The sequence below is a fragment of the Fringilla coelebs genome (genome assembly GCF_963513975.1).
Source record: "Fringilla coelebs genome assembly, chromosome: Z".
Classification (NCBI taxonomy): domain Eukaryota; kingdom Metazoa; phylum Chordata; class Aves; order Passeriformes; family Fringillidae; genus Fringilla; species Fringilla coelebs.
In genome coordinates, this window is record NC_140031.1 from 51,601,212 (window position 1) to 51,622,434 (window position 21,223).

At 40.8% G+C, this 21,223-nt stretch overlaps 1 protein-coding gene across 3 annotated transcripts in view; it reads right to left on the bottom strand.

Moving 5' to 3' along the window:
* Positions 1–307: 307 nt before the first annotated feature.
* Positions 308–21,223, bottom strand: part of SEMA6A (semaphorin 6A) — a 119,367-nt gene continuing 98,451 nt past the window's right edge. For all 3 annotated transcript variants that reach the window (XM_084225535.1, XM_084225534.1, XM_084225536.1), the window contains one exon: positions 308–4,355. In XM_084225535.1, the coding sequence (XP_084081661.1) occupies positions 3,166–4,355 (1,190 nt within the window). In that variant the 3' untranslated portion in view covers positions 308–3,165. The remainder of the gene's footprint in view (positions 4,356–21,223) is intronic.

Below are 21,223 nucleotides of genomic sequence, written 5' to 3' on the forward strand. Positions count from 1 at the left end.
GATGAACAAGCTTATAAAAGCTAAATGCAAAATATGAATAGAGGGAGAGCAAATGTGGGACTTAACTTTTAATTAATTACCAGCACCTTACACTAAAGCCCGTCTTCTGTAAGAGGCAAAAAAGTAACAAATTTCTTCCTCACTGTAACCTAATCTAAATGATTAGCATTGAATTTATTTGTATTTTTTAGAGAAAATGGATAACTTGTCTAGAAACAAGAGAACCAGGAAACAAGAAACAAGGTAGAACAGTCTGGTTTTATTACCATATGTAATCAAGAGCTTTTATTTCCCATCTCTCCTCCTTTTTCTTTTCCTTTCCTGCCTTTTTTTTTCTTTTACAACTGACATTAAGTTGTGAATCATATGTTAGGGGGACGTGGAAATGAAGGGAAACTGGTGACATCACAATACCTTACAACTTTACAACAAATGAGAGTCTGAATTTGTTGCATCTACGAGTGTATAGCAAGGGTGGAAAGCAAAGGCACACATAGGTTCATGAACCCCTCAAAACAGAGGGTGGAAGAGAACTGGGGTTGGGAAAGGATGAAAACAGAAGACCCACCGAACACAAAATGAACATTTCAAGGTCATCCCAGTAACTGCGGTGTACTTTGTGAAGGCAGATTGCTGCACTAGCTGTTGCCACTATTATCCATCTCTGTGTTTTGGGAGAACGGTTTGAGGGATAATATCAAGGGAACCCTGCTTCAGGGGTTGGAGCCTGGTAAAAAGGTGTTGAGTTGGTTCTTTAACAAAAAAAAAAAATTACCTTGCTACCTACTGTTTTCAAAGGGGTTTCAGTTTGTTTTTATTAAAACAACAACATTGCTTTGGATACAGATCTATCTACTCCAGTCTGCATAGTTCACTACGGGTGAACAAAACTGTTTCATAAAAGAAGCCATGATGAAATGAAAGAACATGCAAGCACCCTTGTTACACACTTTGGTGTAGACCATCCAGACCTTATATATACCATCTATAAGCTAGTGGACTTAAAATCTGTCTTTTCAATCATTCAGAAACGAAACCAAAACCCTGAAAAACAAATGGAAGTATAAAATTTTAAAAAACAAATTGAAACGGAAACAACCACCTTACTCAAACATACTGTTCAGTAGATATATATATATATATATATATATAAAAAGCTTAGAAGCGATCCCCATCATTTTTCTACAGTATGTTGACACAGTTATTGTAACAGATTAAAAACACAGCTACGTTTTTGCATAAACTGAAAGACTGGAAAGGAACTTACACACCTGCGCGCGCACACACACGCACACACCTGTGCGCACGCACACTCCCACACTAGCTACATGCACAGTCACACAAAAGAAAAAAAGGAAAAAAAAACCAAAAACAACCCACGTTTTTCCCCAAAGAAGTATATGCAGCATCCTTCTGGAGCAGCAGGTAGCTACAGCAGGAGCCTGCCTGCCTGTCCTAGCTCCGTGTGCCCTGCATGCTGCAGGATGTGCGGCTGGGCTTCTGCAGGGCTTGGCCCCTCTCACCAGTGCTGTCCCCAGCCAGGGGATGTACCAGCTCCACGGACAAGGCTGTTAGTTATTTTCCTGCTGCCAGTGAGAATGATCTCCACACTGACATGCTGTAAAGGGGGAGCAGGAGGTGGGGGAAGGCAGAACCCCCAGCATGGTGCCTTGGGAGCATCACCACCTGTGGGTGGTTTTGAGAGAGGACTTGGCACAGCTAGAAAGTCAAATTTGGAGGGTATGGAGCTAGCCTAATTTCTTTAGGGATGTGGGGTTATGAAAATAACCACCACATTCTTCTTTCAATGTCTTTACTCCAGTTTTTGAAGGGGCTTGGAGGAGGAAGGATCAATAAATATTTGCATTACTCAAAGGGGAAAAAGAAAAAGGTTTTACATACTACAGCTCACAAATATACACAACTGAGGGTGTAAGGCACAAATTTACATGTGGAAGAAAACAGGCTATTCACAGATATATTCCCACGAAAAACCCGTGTGATAAGACCATAATTTATGCATGGTAACAGCCGGCATATTAGCTAGTTCACACTGTTTGAGGATTTTGTTTGCCGTCTCACATGCAAGGTGAAATGAGATGGCACATCACAAGCTGGTGCCTTCACAGAAAGTATTAGCTACTGACAAAGCCATGTTGATAGCAATGGTGCACAGATGTGCAGCTTTTAAGTTTCTCTTGCAGCTGCTTTAGAAGTTATGAACTTGCGGTATTTGTTGCTGTCTTAGGTCAGAGGCCCAGCCAGCTAATTAGCTGAGAGACTTAAATAGATATCCCCTTTTTTGTTCAGCTAACCAGGCAGTCCAGGCACAAAGTTCAGAAATCCAGCTCCAACTTATCTAACTCAGTGAATTTCTTGGAAAAATAAAAGAGTTCTAATTACTCCAGTTAATGGGTTTCACGTTAAATAGGTATAACTTTCAAGGTACTTCTCTGAAAAGCTGCTCACGGGATGATAACGTAGGTCAGTTCCTTAAGAAAAACAAAAGTTGAACAATAAATAAGAGGAGTTACTTGTGTTAACAGTCACATGTTATTCGTTAAAAGAGAAGGGTAGCAGAAATCTATGACATAGTTTGCCCAAGCTGGCATTTAACTGCTATGACCAAATGACTGTAACACTGAAGGGCGTAATTTCACAGTACCTGCTAGTGGTAAACCTCTGCCATTGTTAAGTCAGAGTTAGCTTTATCAATTGATTTTTTTATTTTTTTCTTCCTTTTTTTAAAATTTTTTTTCTTTTTTTTTTTTACATTTGTATGTTTCTTACATTTGTTTTGCTTTTCAGAGCACTCTTTCCCAGTTCAGGAATGCACTGTGCAGTTAGGGGCAGGGGGTGAAATGTCACAGTCATTTTCACCTGTGTGCTTTTGGCTCAATGTTTTTGATGGAGGGTTAGTCTTTTGAGCAAAGAACTGGCAGGCTGTGGGGGCGAATCCTGCAATTGCAAACCTTCAACCACGGGTCATATGGCTCGGGTTTAAAAAAATATTCCACTTTTCCCAGAGAGCAGAAATACAACACATCTTCAGCTTGCAACAACCGTCTTCTCAGAGGAGCGAGTGATAACAGTTGCAGAACACTGGCTTTCAAGGGCAACTTCTGCTTAATTGCCATCCTCCTCCCAGTCCCCCTCCCTCTCTGATTATGTACACGCATCGTTGGGCTTCATGGACGTGGAGAGCGGAGCGAAGGAAGGTTTGGGAGGTACGTCTGGCTTTAGCGAGGGCGTGCGTTTCAAGCCTGACCTCGTCAGTGAGTTGTAGGCAGTGAGGCTGGGCTGCCGGGATACAGTCACAGCCTGCGCCTGGGCAGCGTGGACCTGTATGGAGTCCACGCGCTGCGGGGCCGGCGGCGGGTTGTCACCCCGGCCGAAGCTCTGATTGCGGGACAGGTGGGACGAGTTGGAGGAGTTGGTGTTGTTCCTTTTGAGGGTTGATGCCTGATGACTTCTCGTGAGTGAGTTTGTGGGGTAGCTTCTCTTGTAGTCCACGTTGTAAGCAGAGGAGTGCATCTCCAGCCGCTTGCTCAGCCCGCTCTGGGACAGCGAGGCGCCCGGGGGCCCCAGGGAAGCCTCCCGCTGGGGGACTTTCGGTGGCATGCTGTCGAGATTTTCCACCAGGTTAACTCCATGGCTGGGGCTTTTGCTGCTGAGGTGGTCCTTGATAGTTTTGTACTCAAGGGTGGCATTCTGGTCCTCCACAGACATCTGAGCCCCGTCGCTCATTTTTGGCTGGTCAACGTACTCATGCTGGTAGCCTTGCTGGGCTATGGGCAGGACCACAACACTGGGGATGTGGCTGGGAGAGGCCCTGAGCGGCAGGTCAGTCGGGATCACTGGCGAGGCCATCGAGGGGATATCTTTTGTGCAGGCATTGATGAGGTTCTGGTTTCTCTCCCACTCCCTACTGCCTCGGCTGGGCTTTCTCTTCTGCTGCAGGGTTGGGGTGGACTCAGGGGTTGGCAGGGCAGCCAGGTCCAGATGGTGCTGGTCAGCTTTGATTAGCATCTTGGCCGTGCTGCCTGGGGTAGCCAGCTTGCCATTGTGCATCAGAGGCGTGAGGATAGCTTCAGGCTTTGGCTCCTTGGACTGAGCATCCCCAAAGAGGCCACTGAGCTTGGAAACACTGCTCATGGAGCCACGGCGAGAGTGGGTCAGCTCCTTCTCCTTCCTCTGCACAGCAGCCATGTCTCTGCGGCGGTGGTCGCAGATGCAGTACACTATGATTCCCGAAAAGACGGCCCCCATGACAAAAGCAAGAATAACAGCAATGGCCAACAGGGTGACTGGCACCAGCTGATCGTGACCTTTCAGGTAACTCTCCCGAATCACTCCTGCAATAGACAGCATACAGAGGTTAAACAAACTAAAGACAAAGGAGGAGCGGGGAGGTGGGGTAGGCTACTTATCATTAACTACTTCATTCAAAGGCATGCCCCTGGGAGGTTGCTTTGTGTTTTGCAGAGTGATTTTGTTTATCAGCTTGTTCAAATTTGGAGACATACTCTACCTGCCAGCTACATCATCCATGTGCAGCCTTCAGCTTTCAGCACAGCTTTCAGATCTGCAGCTGAAGACTACAAAATTCAGGAGGCGAAAGGCAATTTACTTGCAGGACAAATAAAATTGTTTTGAAATCCTGGCCCTGGGCAACTGACTTCAGCAGATCTTTTAGCTCTCCTCTGACATACTGCTCATTCCTCACCTTCCTCTTTCTGATCTCTCCTAGGCTAATACCATCTTATTTTTACTATGGTAAGTCACTGACATTCAAAAGCCTTTAAAAGGAGGTGAGGAGATAGAACCTTGGTGAATACCAGAGAAGTGTATCCCACATTGTTTAAGGCTTCTTTCTCTGCTCTCCATTCTGTTATCTTTGTCATGTGTTTTATAAGTCAGTGTCACATGCCTGGGCTTCAGAAGGATGCTTGAGTAACTATGAAAGATAGAGCACAGTGCTGAAATTTATTGAGCCTGCTAGGTGACTGTCCTTGCTATTTTAATTTTAAAAGCTCTCTCTTTTCTGAACATGTGAGTAGGTTGACCTCTGTGCTGAAGCCTATGCTTTCTGTTCTAAAAGACCTGACCTGGTGCCTCATCCTGTGGTCAGAAATCACTGTCAAATCCTACTTGGCCATCCAAGCACCTTTGGCAGAGTGCACCTCCTCCATCTGAAGTCCCTGATGCAGCGTTAATGAATACCCTGAATTTCCAAAGTAAGCTTTTTTCCTGATATGGGCACCAAGCCAGCAGCAGTAATGAAACACAAGCAAAAAGCCTGTAATTTTTGTTGTTGTTGTTTGTTCGTTTTTTTTAAATTTCTGGTTTTGTTCTTACTGTTTACAAAGAGCAGCCACAGTTTGACAAGGAACTGAAGGAACATCTCTCCCTCCTCTTCTTCCAGAGTGGGCCCAAGTGCCAGGGGATTAAAAGCTCCACATGCTCAAAGGAAATGTAATAGTTGTCCTTATTTCAGGAGAGACATCAAGGCAGAAAATACAACTCCAAGGCTCTCCTGAGACTTCATGAAGATACAAGACTTTCATGTTGTTAATCAACTCCTAAAATAAGGTTTTTTCATGTTTTTGGCACGGAAGGTAATTACAATCCAGAATTAGAACCGAACTATATTAAAAGAATATTAAAAAGTTGCCACTATCTCACAGAAGCCTTGGATAAGTATTCTGGCCAGATACAGTATTGTTCCTGTTTTTCTGTCCCAAGTTAATTGCATCATTTAGGTGGACAAGGGATATTTGCATACAAGAGATGAACTTTATATTTAAAAGCAAAATAGCTCTTTAAATCATAAGCACCTGCATGTGACATCACAGCTGGGTGCCACAGAAATTATTGTGCTGTGACAATACAAAGGATTATGATTTCACAAGGAGAATAAATAGCAAGAGCAGGTGATCACTTAAGAAAGTAAGATCTGGCATTCACATAAATGTCCTAATAGTAAAATGTAAGGGCAGGAAAGTAAAACTCAGAAAACAATATATAATTAGAAACAATCTTCAATATGAGTGTTTCTAAGAGAACTCTCTTTTAAAGCTCAGAAGCTTCTTCAGAGGCAGATTCTTCTATTCTTTGTCATCAGCACTTCACAAGCAGCAGTAAACCTTATTCTGTAATTTAAGTGCATGTACAAAATTGCTGTATGTAGAAGAACAGTCTAGTGGTTGCAGCACAGTCAGCAGGAACTATATTTCACTGCAAAGGTGTTGGTCTCCTGTGATCCTTCACCTGCTGATATTTGCATCCTGGACTCTACAGCATTTTGTGGCCAAATTTATTTACACTTGTATAACTGTTTGCAGTGATTAACCAGAGAATCGGACAGAGAGTCTTAAATGGATGGAAAGAATGAAGTTAGGAAAAGCTTCACTTAAAAAGTCTTGTTTAATGGATTTCTGTGCACAAACTTTTCAGGCAAGTCCCTTTGAGCATTCATCCAATTTGTTTTGCATGGAAAAAACTCAAAATCTCTGCTCAGTGCCTACATAAGGGTGTAAGCACCTCCAGTCAAAGCCAAAAGCATGGGTCCATGACAGGAAAGTCATATTTTACTAATTTAATATTCTTCACTGAATGGCTGGTCAGTCATTGAAACAAGCTGTCTATGGAAGTGGTAGGATTATCATCCCTGAACATGTTCAAAAATCATGTCAATGTGCTACCTGGGGACATGGTTTAGAAGAGATCACAGTGGTGCTAGGTTAAAGGTTGAACCTGGTGATCTCTTTTCCAACCTAAATTGTTCTGTGATACTATAATTCTAATATTTTTTATATATTGCCTGGGAGAAGAGGCTGGAGTGCAGCTGTGGGAAGGGAAGTGGTGTTTTTTGTTGATGGTAAGCTCAATATGACTCAGCCACGTACCCTGGTGGAAAAAAGGGCCAACCATATAAAAATATTGGAATGTGTCAACATACAGAATGATGGAAAAATGATGGAAAAATGATGGAAAGACTACAGGGCATCAGTGATGAGGTGTGGCTTAAAATGCTTAGTTTGTTCAGCTTAGAAGAGACCTCATTGCTACCTAAAACTTCCTCATGACTGGGAGCGGAGGGGGAAAGTGCTGCCACCTCTCTCAGGTAGCTGGTGATAGGATGCAAGGGGAATACCTTAAAACTCATGTCCATGCCTGAAATTTCCTACTGGCTGAGGGAAACTTCAAGCTCTGCACTCTCAGTCTTCAGCTTTAGGCTAAGTCCTACTCTGTGAGTGCTAGCCTTAAGTACAAACCTGCATCACTGCATGAAAAATCAACGTAAAATCTTCAGCTTTAGGTTGCCAGTAGATATCAAAATATTAGCACTCACATTACTGCACAGTCTAGACTGCATGACCATTTGTACTCATGAAAGGGGTGGCTGAAACGATGTTGTGCACACTGCAGGTGTTTTACATGCAGAAATTTATGAGTCTCTTAAAATATCCTGATTCCAGCTATTTCCTCTTGAACTCAAACCTTCCTGATGTTTATTATGTTTCTTACACTAAAGGATATTTAACATTAGTGGCTTTTCTCAGATCTTCCCTGGAAACAAAGTCAGTTTAATGATATAGTTTATTTCTTGTCAGGGATCTCTTCCACGTGTCATTAGTCATGCAAACAATCCCACTAACTTAAATGTAAATAAAACAAAATGGGCAATATTTGGCCCTTCATCAATGTCCATGGAATAGATAAAAAACTAAGTAATAAAAAAGTAGGAGGAAAGCTCAGCATCCTACTGTCATGACCACAGGATGGGTGGGGGTGGTCTGGAATTCAGCATTATATATATCAGCCTATAGGCTGATAATTTCAGTTGTTGTCCATCAACATGTCAAACCTTAACATCAGCAGTAACTGCCTGCACAGTGCAGGACAACTAAGGAAGTGTGTGATCCCAACCATGTCAAGCTTGAGGCAAGCTGTTCATGTCACTTTACAGACTGCATTTACCTAGCCTGCAATTCTTAAAGAACATCACAGTCCACATGGCAAGTCCAGCATCCTTCATTTGCACTCATTGTTCAAGGAATTAAAATGAAGGAGAAAATAATCAGAAAAATGTAGGGTTTGCATTTTTGAAAGGCAAGTAAAGTATTCAGACTCCCTGCTTTGAGGAAATACCTGTTATTAAAAAATCTTACAGCTATTTATTATCTGACATACTTCTAAGGCATCATGTACTGGAAAACTGACTGGGCTGGCTGCATAGAACCAGTAAAATATGTATCCCCATATTAAAAATATGTTATTTAATAATAAAATTATTATTCTATATTAAATACTTTTAAAATATTATGTCTAGCACTTCCCTGTTTGTAATATATCATTTGGAAAAGTGAAAAGACATTGCTTATTTCATTTTATATGGCCTGACTATTTTCTCTAGTGCATTGAGACCTATCACCTTGGGTAACAACAAAATATTCTTTTGAAAAGGATAGTTTTGACAGAATTATCTGTATTAACACTGTACTCCAAAGCTGGGTGGTGGTAAAAAGAAAAGTAAACCTGAAATGGTACAAAGAAATAGATGACATCAAATATTTGCATGCTCAAGGATGAGATCTTACATGCTGAGTCACTAACACCCCAAACATGCTGACATTTACTGACCTCCCTGGATGCTTCCTTTTAAGCTCTCTCCTTCACAAATCACAGCTGGGCTTACAAGTTCAGGGTCCTCCTACATGTGATGCAATATTATTTCTGGCTACTCAAAGAGACTGTCTAGTCACCTGATACTCTCCCTTTTCCATGGCTATTCTGATTCCCATAGGCAACCTGATCTTTCCTCCTCCATTAACTTTCTGTAATTTCATCCAATGTCCTTTTGTCTGCATCTCCTAAGATTGCCATTCATTTTCTCAGTCAGTACACCCTGCACTGTAACAGTCTGGAGCATGTAAAATCACCTCTTCTTACTCATCTAATGAGAGAGAAGACCTGATATGGTATTGTGTTATACTGCTATGCATAATTGATTCTTCTTCCAGCAGAGCTCCTAGGTAAGGTACACAGCTTGGGCTGGCTGGTTGGTTTAGAGGGCATTTAGAAAAATGCTTCCAGACCTTCAAAGTGATTCAACTCTGAAATGAGCTAGGCCATGTATAAATCCCATGAGCAGAGCATTGATATAGCTAAAGGTACTTGTTACTAATGAGCAAGGAGATATTACATTTTATGTCAATAATACATATACTATTGTTAAAGCTATGGAAGATGGGAAAAGCAGACTTGTGATATGTCTCTGGGTAAAAATAATACAGAAAAGACCAGAGGTTATAGATGTCTGTATGCTAGATTATCATAAGCAGGAAACCGAGGGTCCCTCTTTTCACCAATTAACAAAAGTATTCAAGCTTTTGGACAGTATATATACTAAAAAGAAACAAGTTAAAAAGCAAGATATGTATGAAAATACCACCGAAGCTATTCTGGAGATGCTCTGCTCCTTCTAATTCTAATAGGAAAGAAATTCCAAGGGCAGAAATGTAATTAAAATGAAAAAAATCACAAAGGGATTAAGTTCATTCTAAGGAATACATGGCATGAGCACAACTGAATAAGTATAATGAATATCAACACAAAAAACTTCATTAAAGGAGAATAGATAAGGGAAGATGTGGAGACTGAACTATTTACTCCTTTTCCTGCCACTATTAAAAAAAAAAAATCCCCACTGATCTGTAATCAGAAATGTAACAAAGTTAGGGAGTAAGTGTGGACCATGATAGAGAAGAGAGGTAAACCTACTTAGATATTAGACATTTCTAAATTGTCTTAAGGAACTCGTCCCCCGCAGCTCAAGGAGCTAGCCAAAGCAATCTGTAGACATTGTATGCTTTCTTGGACAATACTGGGGGAAGTACAAGCATAAAGAACTCTGGAAAAGGACAAGTGTATTACGTGCCTTTGAGAATAGCCAAAGGCAGGACAAAACACAGACCTACCAGCACAATCTTTCAAATGGAGGTGGCACTAGAACAAGTATTAAAGCAATCAATTTTATGAACACCCAAAGAATAAAGTAATTAAAAAGGGGAAAAAAGAAAAAAAAGCAAAGCAAATTTTCCAATAGTAAATTAAATCAGAACAAACGTACAAACTTCCTTGCTTGGCAGGATAAACTGCTTACTTTTTGTGGGGAAGGAGGAAGTATGATAGCCCCTGACTTCTCTAAAGCCTTTGACTTATCTTCTCAGAAGTAAATGAGAGCGAGCTAAAACCTGCTAAAAAGCTGCAGTTGAAATGTGCTGATCAAAGGTCTCCCTGGAAAGAGATCTGAAGTGAGGTGTTTGTCTCAGGAGAACAGCAATTAACAGGCATCTGCACAAAGGAGACTCCAGAGGCCCAGAAAAAGCTCAGTGTCCTTTTAGCATGTACTGCCTAAAAAGAAACATTTCATGATGAAGCCTAAATTTCCTTGTCTCACCTGTGATCCCTGTGTGACATGAATGGCAGGACATCAAGGAAACCCTCACAGTCACATTTCTTTCAGTGTATTCAGTCATTTCTTTCTGGTGTATGCTTTGCAGTGAGTACAAACTGAAATTCCAGCTTACAACCCTCACAACTCATTAATAATAAAGCAAGCAGCAAGTTATTCCCCAGTTTGAATAGCTTGATGACTTTTAGTGATACAAGAGTTTGGATGCTGCGCTCTTCCATGAGCAGGCTGAAGCTGGTACGGATAACTCTTGGGACAGACAGCAATACCTGGTCAGCCACTGCAAGTTCCTGTGTGTGAAAAACAGCTACCTGTCCTGAAAAGTAACACCTTTCAGTCTGAGCACTGCAGTTTGCTGCAGTGTGGAAACAAGGACATGATTTATGGCTGGCAGAGGGGTCTAGCTATATTATTTTATGAAAAATCCTTTCTTTAGGATTTTTCCTCCCGAGAAGCTGAGAGGCCTCAGGAACAAGATGTAAACAAGAATGGTCTGCTGCTGTGGAATGCGACAGCTGGATCTGTGATTGGTCTCATGTGGTTGTTTCTAATGAATGGCCAATCACAGTCCCCCTGTCTCAGACTGTTTCGGTCAGTCTGAGCCTTGTTATTAATTTATTTTCTATTCTTAGCTAGCCTGATGAAATCCTTTCTTCTATTCTTTTAGTATATATATTCTTTTAGTTTTTAATACAATATATATCATAAAATACTAAACCAAGCCTCTCTGAACACAGAGTCAACTTTCTTGTCTCTTCCCTCATCCTGAGACCCCTGTGATCACTGTCCCAGAGGTGTGTCCTGGGAAACGGGAAGACCACATGCCAAATGCACCACGAGTGCTCTGTGATCAATCCACAGGGAGCTGTCATTGTCTTTCTAAAGCTGCCTGCAACTTTAGAAAGTAATAACCCAAAATGGTGGCACACATGAGACTTGAAATACCAAAGTAGGAAATGAAGAGTGATGTTCTGGAAGGGAAATGAGGGAATAACTATCAGGAAATAAGGTAATATTTATCTCCAGACCACTAAGAGCAGTTAAGGCATGAGTGTCATTGCTGTGTTAAATGTCACCTCTCTAGCTAAACGGGGGAATAAGCCCACATCCATCTCCAACACAAAATCTCTTGAGACTTTCCACTGAACAAGCCATTGTTCCAGAAAAGCACAATGATTTCTTTACTATTGTTATCTAAGGGGAAAACTCAGCAGTTAATTTCATTCTTCAGCGCAAGCTTCTCTGTAGGATGTACATCTCCCTCACCTTAGGCTTGCAAGAAACTGGTGAAAAACCTCATTATGAATGGAGGTTTTTATGGGCTTCAGAATATCTTTTTAAAATACCACTGAATAGGTTTTCAACATGTCTCCAGGTGTTAGAAATGTGTTTACAGGTAGTCTCATGCTGCTAAAAGACTATTTCAGACTGGAAAATCCCTGCAGGTATTAACAAGCTTTCTTCCTCTTTTTTAACTAGCAATAATAAAAAAAAAGAGACAAACCTCCAGAAAACAACCAAACAAAAAAATCTCCAGACAAATTAAGGCTGAACTCTGAGATTTCAGTGTCAGAAAAACAGAGGAATGATCGAAGTCTACCATGTACTTCTGAGATCTTATCTCATGTTTTCCTGAAGTAATAATTTAAAGATTTTATATAAACCAACCAGATTATTATCCCAATGACTCGGTGTTTGCCACTTTAATGGAATTGCTTTGTTGAAAATAGTGAGAACTCTTTTTCTTCATCTTTGTTCTGGCTGCCAGGACTCACTGTGCTGGCTCAGTGCTATACTTCCCAGCACTCATTTTTCTGGACTCCTGGTGTCACCAGATAGGAAAAAATCCAGCCCAAACATTCATAGTTAAAGCTGCTGGAAAATGCTTTCCCCTGGCTTCCCTCTCAGTAAAGCTGTATAGTTGACTCGTAAAGGTCTACAACTCTTAAGTTGTGCATGACTGTGTTGAAAAAAGCAATCCATCTTCTCTCATACTCTGCCCTAGGGCTCTCAAAGACAGCTGCCTGAGCTAGTAGTCTGAGGTCTCCAGCAAGGAAAAGGTGGGTGCATGAAGTTGGAAAGAGAATTTGTTCAAGAAAGAAACTTCAGTTACAAAAAGCCTGGGGATCATTGGAGGTATGAGAAGAAATCGTACTTCAGAACTGTGAAAAAAAAATCAATAAATAATGTGACTGAAGTAATCTGCAAGAAAGCCTTGAAAACTACCTAAGCAATCTGATCAGCTCTAGTGGCCTCTGTTAGGGTTTTCTTTTCCCTTATCAGACCTATTTCAGAAACAATCCCTCCAGGAAAAGTTTATCAACTGATCTGTAACAGTGGTTTAATTTCTTCTTTCAGCTGGCTCTTAATTTTATAATTTCTCTCCACTTTCCACGAATGATTGCCAGCATGACTCTCTATATGAAAAAGATGGTTGTAACTTACAAAAGGAGGGCAGATCAACATGTCCATATTCTATAACTTGTGACTCTTGAAGCAACATTTTAAGAATGGATTTCAATTATCTGGTTTTAGTTTGATTATGAGCCTTCAATCCAATTTTTCTGCACACTACAGTGGCCATACAAAATTCACGCCGTGGCCTTGTGATTTCACACTTTTGAATTTAGAAACAAAGGATAATTATAGATGGAAATCACAAAACCTGAACCAGAAAATTTAGCTCAGGCAATTTCCACCCCCAGTGGAGTGAAGGAGAGACAAGACTGAAAAGGACTGGAATAGGAAGCTCTTAAAGATTTTTGTGTTACTTCTGAGCACTATTTCTGTAAATGAAGTTTGTTAGGTTTGTAGGTATGGGAGAATGCTTGTCTGACACAGCCTCCTGCATGTATAATATAATGAAAGTCATTACAGTCCTGAAGCCAGCCCCATTTTGTTTGTCCCAGAGGCTAAGCTCAGGGCCAGCCCTTGCACTAGAAAGCATTTGACAACCTTTCTCCCACTGGCAGGTGGAGATAATTTTGAACTTTCCTGATTTCAGTACTTTCCTTCACCTCTCACCCTTTCCTGGTGAGCGATGATAATTTTAGATGCCTCTGCATGATGGGGAATAAGCAGACATATCAGCTCACTTTAAAAAAAAACCAAAACATAAAACACAGGCATTCACAGTAGTTAAAAACAAGACGTATAAAATCCAAATGTCAAGGAAAATTAATTCTTTTGTAGCTTGTCTCGGCAGACACAAACTTTATGCTGCTTTGCATCTTAAAACACAAATTTCCTTTTAAGTCTGCAGCATTTCCTCTAATGACATACAAAAAGCTCAGTGCACATTCTGGGACCTTTCTACTATGCCTGGGATAAGCTTAAACATATACAGCTGCTCTTTATTAGCTTACTTCAGGGGATCTTTCACAGCTGGGTTAAAATAGATTTACATATGTTTGGCTGAATATGCATGATTTCTGGGCTCCAGAGAAGTTGTTGTAGCCTGCAAAGTGAATCTCTCATCTTCACAGCTCCCATTTCACTGCAAGGAGCTCCTCTGATGGCACAGAACAAGTGCTGGGTGTTTCTTTTTTTTCAGTTTTTTTTTTTGTCCTGATGCAGGCATTATGTATTCTGAGCAGCCCAGTGCCTTTCTGGAAGAAGTTTTATGAATAGTGTCAAGGAAAAAGAAGCTGTCACTGAGAAATTCTGTGGCTTTTCCTCTCCTTTTATACAGCCTGTTTTGAACTATGGCCTTTCTGCACAACAGGGAAAAGTGAAGTTTGCAGAATGTCAACATAAGCAGCTCTGCTTAGCAGGCTGAAGCTCAAAGCAGCCTTATGGTAGAATTTGGGTTAAATTTCAAACACTGCACGTAATCTAAAAGTAAAAATTGTTTCTTCATCAGCTGTGATCTTGCTTAAAGACACAAAAATGCAAATGCTAATTTTGAGCTAATAGGGCAACTGAACACATCACAGCTGAACTAACAAAGGTTCATCTATTAAATATTCAAAGACAAATCGTAAGACAGCACCCTATATCTCCTATTCTCCAACGCTCCTGGAAATTATAACTAAATTGTTGAACAACTGTGTGACCAAGCCAACAGTGTTTATTCATGTACACAGACTGTATTTCTTAGAAACAGTCCTTCTGCCCACAGCTGGGCTGGGCTGGTGCATGTTAAGAAAGTGGCTGGACCCCTTGTTGGCTCTGCCTTTACACAGAGGAATGATGGAACCTCTTCTGTGATTAAAATGCCATCCCTGTATATTGCATGATGGCAAACAAACGCTGTGGATTAGCTCTTCATTTCTCCTACACTCATGAACACAGCAGGTGTAGTCAAAAGGCCTGGGCTTAACAATTAAAACATGCCCCTACCAGGGATACTGAGAAGACTGCTTCTTCCAGAAAGATTTGCAGGGCTGCTTAAAAAATGGATTATGCATGTCTGATATTAGGTTTACCATTTCCCTTTGCATTGCAGTACCATTGCCTCACCTGCCTTTGAATACTTTAAGGGGGATTGTGATGAGTATGAAACACAGGCTGTAACAGCCAGCAAGACTAATTATACTGCTACTTCTTTGATATCTCACAACTCTTGAAGTAAAACTATCAGAACCTTTCTTTCCTCTGTTAGATTAATTCACATCCATAGTATGTCCAGTAAAGCAAACGTAGTTATTCCAGCCATATCCTGAGGTAAAAGAGGAGTATTTCCCTAATGGACTTGGTGCCCAGATGCTGCTATGGTCTCATTTAATTTTCTGTCTCCAGTGGTACTTTCTTCATGCCTTTTTCTGTCTTATTTATAGTTCTCTGCTTTTTTAAAACCTAATTATTTTCTTTTAGCACCTCCCTACCTTGTAGACGCTGGTATAATGTGTGCACATTTATACTTTATTGCCATAACTTCATTGAATGTTTCCTGTGTACATTTTTCAACATCCTCAGTAATTACTATGGCCAGTCTCTTTCCTGGATGAGGTGAACCTGCAGCTTCATCTCAGAGGACATATGTTGGCAAGAAGGCTCCTGCCCCAGCTCCAGTAGAGCTGCCCTGAGTCCAGCAGCAATCTACCCAGAGCAGTGTGGGCAAACAAGTGTCCTCTCCAACATACATTCAAATCCCACACAGACACCCTCTCAATTGTCCAGCAGCAGGCCAGGCAGACATACCTGTCTGCTTTACCAAACATCCCACAAACAGCAGTGTTGCTGCTGCAAATAACAAGCCCCCCATCCTTGCAATCAGTTCTGCTACTGGGTCAAATTTTACTTTTCTGGATTTACTGCAGTCATTTGTCCAGTTCCTGCTCATGCTCTTACTTTAACCCAGCATTTTCCAGTGCTGCAGGAAAAACGGGGAGTTTACAGAGCTAGTCAGCATGAAGGTAGCTGGTGCAGCAAGGAACATGACTGGCCTTTTCACATTTGTAGATTAGCTCTCAAGACATGTTTACTGATCTACAGATATACAAACTTCCATGTAGGAGGTTAGTGCCTAATTCATCTTCCTAGCATTGAAACCCTATCAATTTTTATCATGATCTCTTTCCACCTAGGGACATATAACGCAGTGTAGGTGATATCAAACCTTTCAGGAAAGCACTGCAGATGGTATCAAGTTGTCTTGCCATGAGCAAGTAGAGATAAACTGTATTGTTTTTCCAGGTCTTGATGCTGGGTATATGAAAGTAGCTGCTGATTTGACATTACTAGTTTAGTTCAATGAGTGTGAACTGCACACTGAGATATGAAAAAACCCCTGTGTACACCAAATTAATTGGTCTTCCTGGATGACTGCCTCAGGACATTGCCTGTTGCTGGTCATATTTAGAAAAAAACATATAAAGTGTTGCAAAATTGTAAGACTTCTTTAAGACACTGAATAGAGATTCCTGTTTTGTAGAGATAAAGCTGAATGCTGTCTGCAAAAAAAGAGGAGTGCTCTTTATGTTCCTTGTTATGAGCCATGATTGCACAAACCTCTTTACAAGCTGTGGTGAATGCAGGAGTTTCAGTGTGGACAGCAGGCAGAAGAAAGGACAGAGGGAACTCCTGCACTGTGCCCTCTTTTGAGAGGCTCTGACTGGGATTCATTCAGCAATGAATGCACATGGAGAATTGCTGAGCTGTTTGATGGGAGCTATGAGCTGGCAGCAGAAATAAATTTCTCCAGTGCTGGCCATGGCCTCAAAGTCACTACTGATGGCCTTTTCTCCACCCCTTGGTAAGACCATTCTGTGAGCATACTTAAAAACCAGTGGTACTCAGTGTCCACCCAGCACTGTGGCTTCTGTTGCACTCACCCTGCTTGCTTGCAAACAGGAACTTGGTATTTATTTAAGAATAAGAATTTACTGATTTAAAGAGTAAGAAAACATCAAAAACATATGTGCTTCTCAAAAGACTCTTGGAATTATTTTAGTGAAGGCTTTGGTCAGGTGTTTCTGCGCACGCTTAAATTCTCTGTATGTGTGGTACTGTTTGTGTTCAGCAACTGCAGATCTTTCAGACTCTCCAAAAATACCACTCTGTTTCCTTCTACAAGGACACGATAGCGGATAGCAGTAGCTTTGTAGGGCTTCAAAAATGTGCCTGCTTTCCCCTAACTGCCTTTTCTTTTTATATAACAGCTGCTCTTTTATTTTCTATCACAATTGTGGGTAAGATGGGATGGAACGTGAACAAGATGGCATATTATTGACAGCATGCAGCTGGTGTTATTTTCCAATTAAAAAATCCTTGATGGGCATATGAAAGAACTGTCTAGTTTGTGCCCAGTTGTGACAATGCTATCAAGCTGCCCCTTCAGCTGAGATTTTATTTCACAGAAGATAAGCAATGTTTGGTAGCTAGTAGAAGAACAACAGTTTAATATCCTGGCCAACACAAAATTGGTGATGAATATGCTGTTAGCCATTTCCAATGTTTGCTGTATTGTATAGCTGTGCCAGAAATTCTTCTTAATGCTTCCTGAGCAACTTCTCTATAAACTGCCCTAAGCCCTTCTAATGCCAATGAGCTGTTAAAATCCACTTTTGAGCAGGGACCCTGGCTTATTCTGCTCTGCTGGGACAGGGAGATTTATCAGACTATCAGCTGGTGGTTTAAGAACACCAATGCTCCGTGTACACAGAGTTGTTTGTGCACTTAGTTGCCTAACTGTGACAAGTCTCTTCTGGGCATGAGGGACTGGGGTTTTAAAAAAACTTACAGCTTTTCCAGCAAAACTCCTTTTCTTTTCCCTCACAGGGATGCACATTTTTGATACAGTGGTAAATTTGCACTGCTTCAAAACTTTTCAATAAAGAGCCCTTAAGACACATTTTTGTAACATGAGAATAACAACATGTCTTTTCCCTATCCTCTCTCTCAGCCACTGGCACAATCTTGGAGCACATGATTAAAGTCTAGCAAAAGTAGCAATGGTAACCAGACAGCAGAGAGTACAGAGCCTCACTAAATGACTATTAAAGAGTTTGAAGGAAAACCTCCCTAAACACCTGACTAATTGAAAGAAATTCAGAGGAACAACTGCTTCCCAAACACAACGACATTTGTTTTGTGTATTTAATGTTCAATAAAACCGAGACTGCAAAACGTAAATTATGCCCTCTCCAGGTTTTTAATTTTTTAATTGACTACCTGCTGTTGATCAGTAAGCACTAGCCCTTGCTGACACAAGGAATTAAATGTGCCTATTTTACAGTCCAAGAAAACTAAGAAAAATGGAAAAATTATTTGGATCCTTCCTATATAATTAAAGAGATATTATCCTTCCTATATAATTATTAAAGAGATATTGATAGCCATTAACTAAAAGTTAATGAATATGAGAAAAATGTAGGTGGTGTTTTTTTACAGGTCAGGTAATTAGACAGTTGACAGTTTACAGACCATATTAACAGTGCTCTGAGCCAGGACCGTCAATGTTTAGGTGATTGTAAAATTACCACATCACATCTGAACTATTAATTAATACAGTAATTGAAACTCGGCACATCCTATATGAGAAAAATGGATTCTTCAAATATCTTTAACAGCATATTGACATTTTAATTGTACACTGGCATTAACAAAACTAAAAGTGCTTTAAATATCTTTCAGCTACTAGATTTTCTGCTATTAAATCCCTTTGAACGTCAAACCAGTGTTAGAAATCTCTTGCTTGAAGGGCCAGAATGTCCTCCCAATTCAGCATCTTTATTTCGCACAACATCTCCTCATAATCAATATAAACATCACAAAAATGAAACTGGCTAACCTGTCCACCAGCTATGCCTTGCTGTTTCTAGATAGAGCAGCGGCTCTGTGGAACAAGCACACCCTACAGCGAATTCCCAGCTCTTGATAAATATGTCAGTGCTGCAAAGGTCAAAGCAGAGCACGAGGCAGTCTGTGCTCCTCCACTGAGCCATCCTCACCGGGTGACAGAGCATGAATGCAGCTGGGGATCTGGTCCACCACACAATAGCTCTAGTGCCCTGAACCCTGAGCAGCTGCCTTGACAAATTAGATGTGGCCTCTTTTATTGAAAAAGCACATCAGGGTCCTGGGGCAATGACAGTTTTCCCCTCTTTTAGTAAGACAAGCCTCTACAGCTCATTGCAGCCTGGAAATGGATAGCCTGACTTGAAATCTATGCAGGTGGACAATTACGGGTCAAGGATACCTGCTGTTTCCAGAAGCCACATTTGATAACATCTATTTTAAACTTCACCATTCATCTGTAAGATCTAATGTGGGAGCAGAGAAGCTCTGTTTTCATAACCAGATCAATACAACCTCTTCTGTTACCAATGACGCAGTTTTTTTTTTTTTTGCTACTAAACAGCAAATGGCTCTTGGTTCTAATCTTGCCACTCAATGTTTCCACTTCTGCTAGTTAAATCTGAAATCTGTACTGTTAGTGAAATGCAGAAATGTTTTGAATTCTGAAAATGTTAAGTGAGTGTCAGTGCTAAAGTATAGGCATTTCTTTAAGTGTGGCACAGGCAGTTGGTGTGTGCTGGAATAAACCCCACCATTATCTTGATTTCCTCATCCTTGCCTGTCTTTTGCAGTTAAATCTGTTCCTTTCCTTACACTTTCAGATGGCCACTATAGAAAATCTGTGACTAAATGAGCTGGAGCTTTCTTTACATAAAGTTTGAAATGCAGGCTTAGTCACAGAGAAGGAACAGTAAATCACTGCCCAATACTCTATTATAACCCTGTGTTTGACTAAAATTGGCTTAAAGATGTTGCCCGGCTTAGGGATTTAGCTCCTGACATCTTTTCTGAATGCTCTGTCCCTTCACTCTTGTTCCCAGAGAAACTTACTAAAATATCATTAAAAAAGTCTGAAGAAAGTCTGCTGTCAGAAACATCCTTCCAGCATTCTTCTTTCATGAATTTTATATACAATTTCCATTTTATTAATTAGCATCTACTTTACTACTGTCACAGTTTGAACTTGAGGATGTAACCTGAGATGATTAGCTGTCTCTAGCCGTGGGAGCAGACAGCTCACACATGCAAGACAGAACAGAAGAAGGATCAGTGTCATTTCTCTGGACAAGTCTGGTGTTCCCTTAATCCTGACTGCAGAGCCCTCCTGGTGCATGTCACAGGACACCAGCCATTCCAGTGTGGTGAGATCATCAATCTTCTGGCACCTTTGTGAGTTATTAGCCTGGTCTAGTGACTCAGGTATCTGGCCACTAAAAACTATGTTGGGAAATTTAGTCCCATTCAAATGCTAACCATGGCTTTCAGGTTTTTATCTGATATGGTGCTGAAACAGTGCTCCACAGTAGGTATGCTGGGATTAGTTTATGGGACATCCAGTTCCTGGACAAATTGTTCATTAGAGGCATTTTAGGCAAATATAGGGTTAGTTGTTTGTTCTAAAAAAAATATTTTAAAAAAAATTTTCAACCAAGCAACCAGTATATAAATAAGGCCTCCCTCTGTTTACAGTAAGCTGATGCTAATTTACTTAAGAACATTTCAGAACAAAATCTACAGAGATTTGTTTAGTACAGACTCATCCAACCAACCTCTGTTTTCATCCTCATGAGAAGTCAGTACATTTTAATCTAGATGTAGCTCTATATAAGTTTAAATTAACTAAATCCTGTGTCGTGCTGCCGAGGTAAAATCACTTTGTGAGCCACTACAGCTCTGAGTAACATTCCTCTCACCCCAAATCTCAGCCACATGCTACAGAACCACAGATAGAATCAGAGCAAATTCTCTGCTCCCTTTCTCACAACTTACTAGACTCTGGGCAAAAACGTTAACGCATAGCAAAGAAAGGATCTGGTCTGATTCAATTTTCATTGTTTCCTCAGCACTTGAAACGTAGTGATCTGCAGAGTACTTGTAACTGTTTTATATTTGTGCAACAGTGGTTTGAGATACGGGAAAGAATAGCAGTGTTTGCATAGTTTCCTCCCAGATCCACATACATCTCTCCCTAATCCCATCCAGGCAGAACTGCCTATGGTGCAACTCCTCCCACTAGACTGACACTTGTTTTAGGATCAATCAGTTCCTTCTGGCAGGGTCAGGATGATGGCACTGATGAAGTACTGAGTATTTGTTCCACCTCCACACATTGAAAGCCCAAGCCTTTCTACTCAGACTTGCAAACACTGATTCAAAACCTAAGTTTTGTGACTTTTTGTGACACTTCAATCCCTTATTTCCTCATCTGATTTATTACATAATGTCAACAACATCATAACATTCCTCTGTTTTCTCTGATATAGAAACTGCTTTGAATCTTCT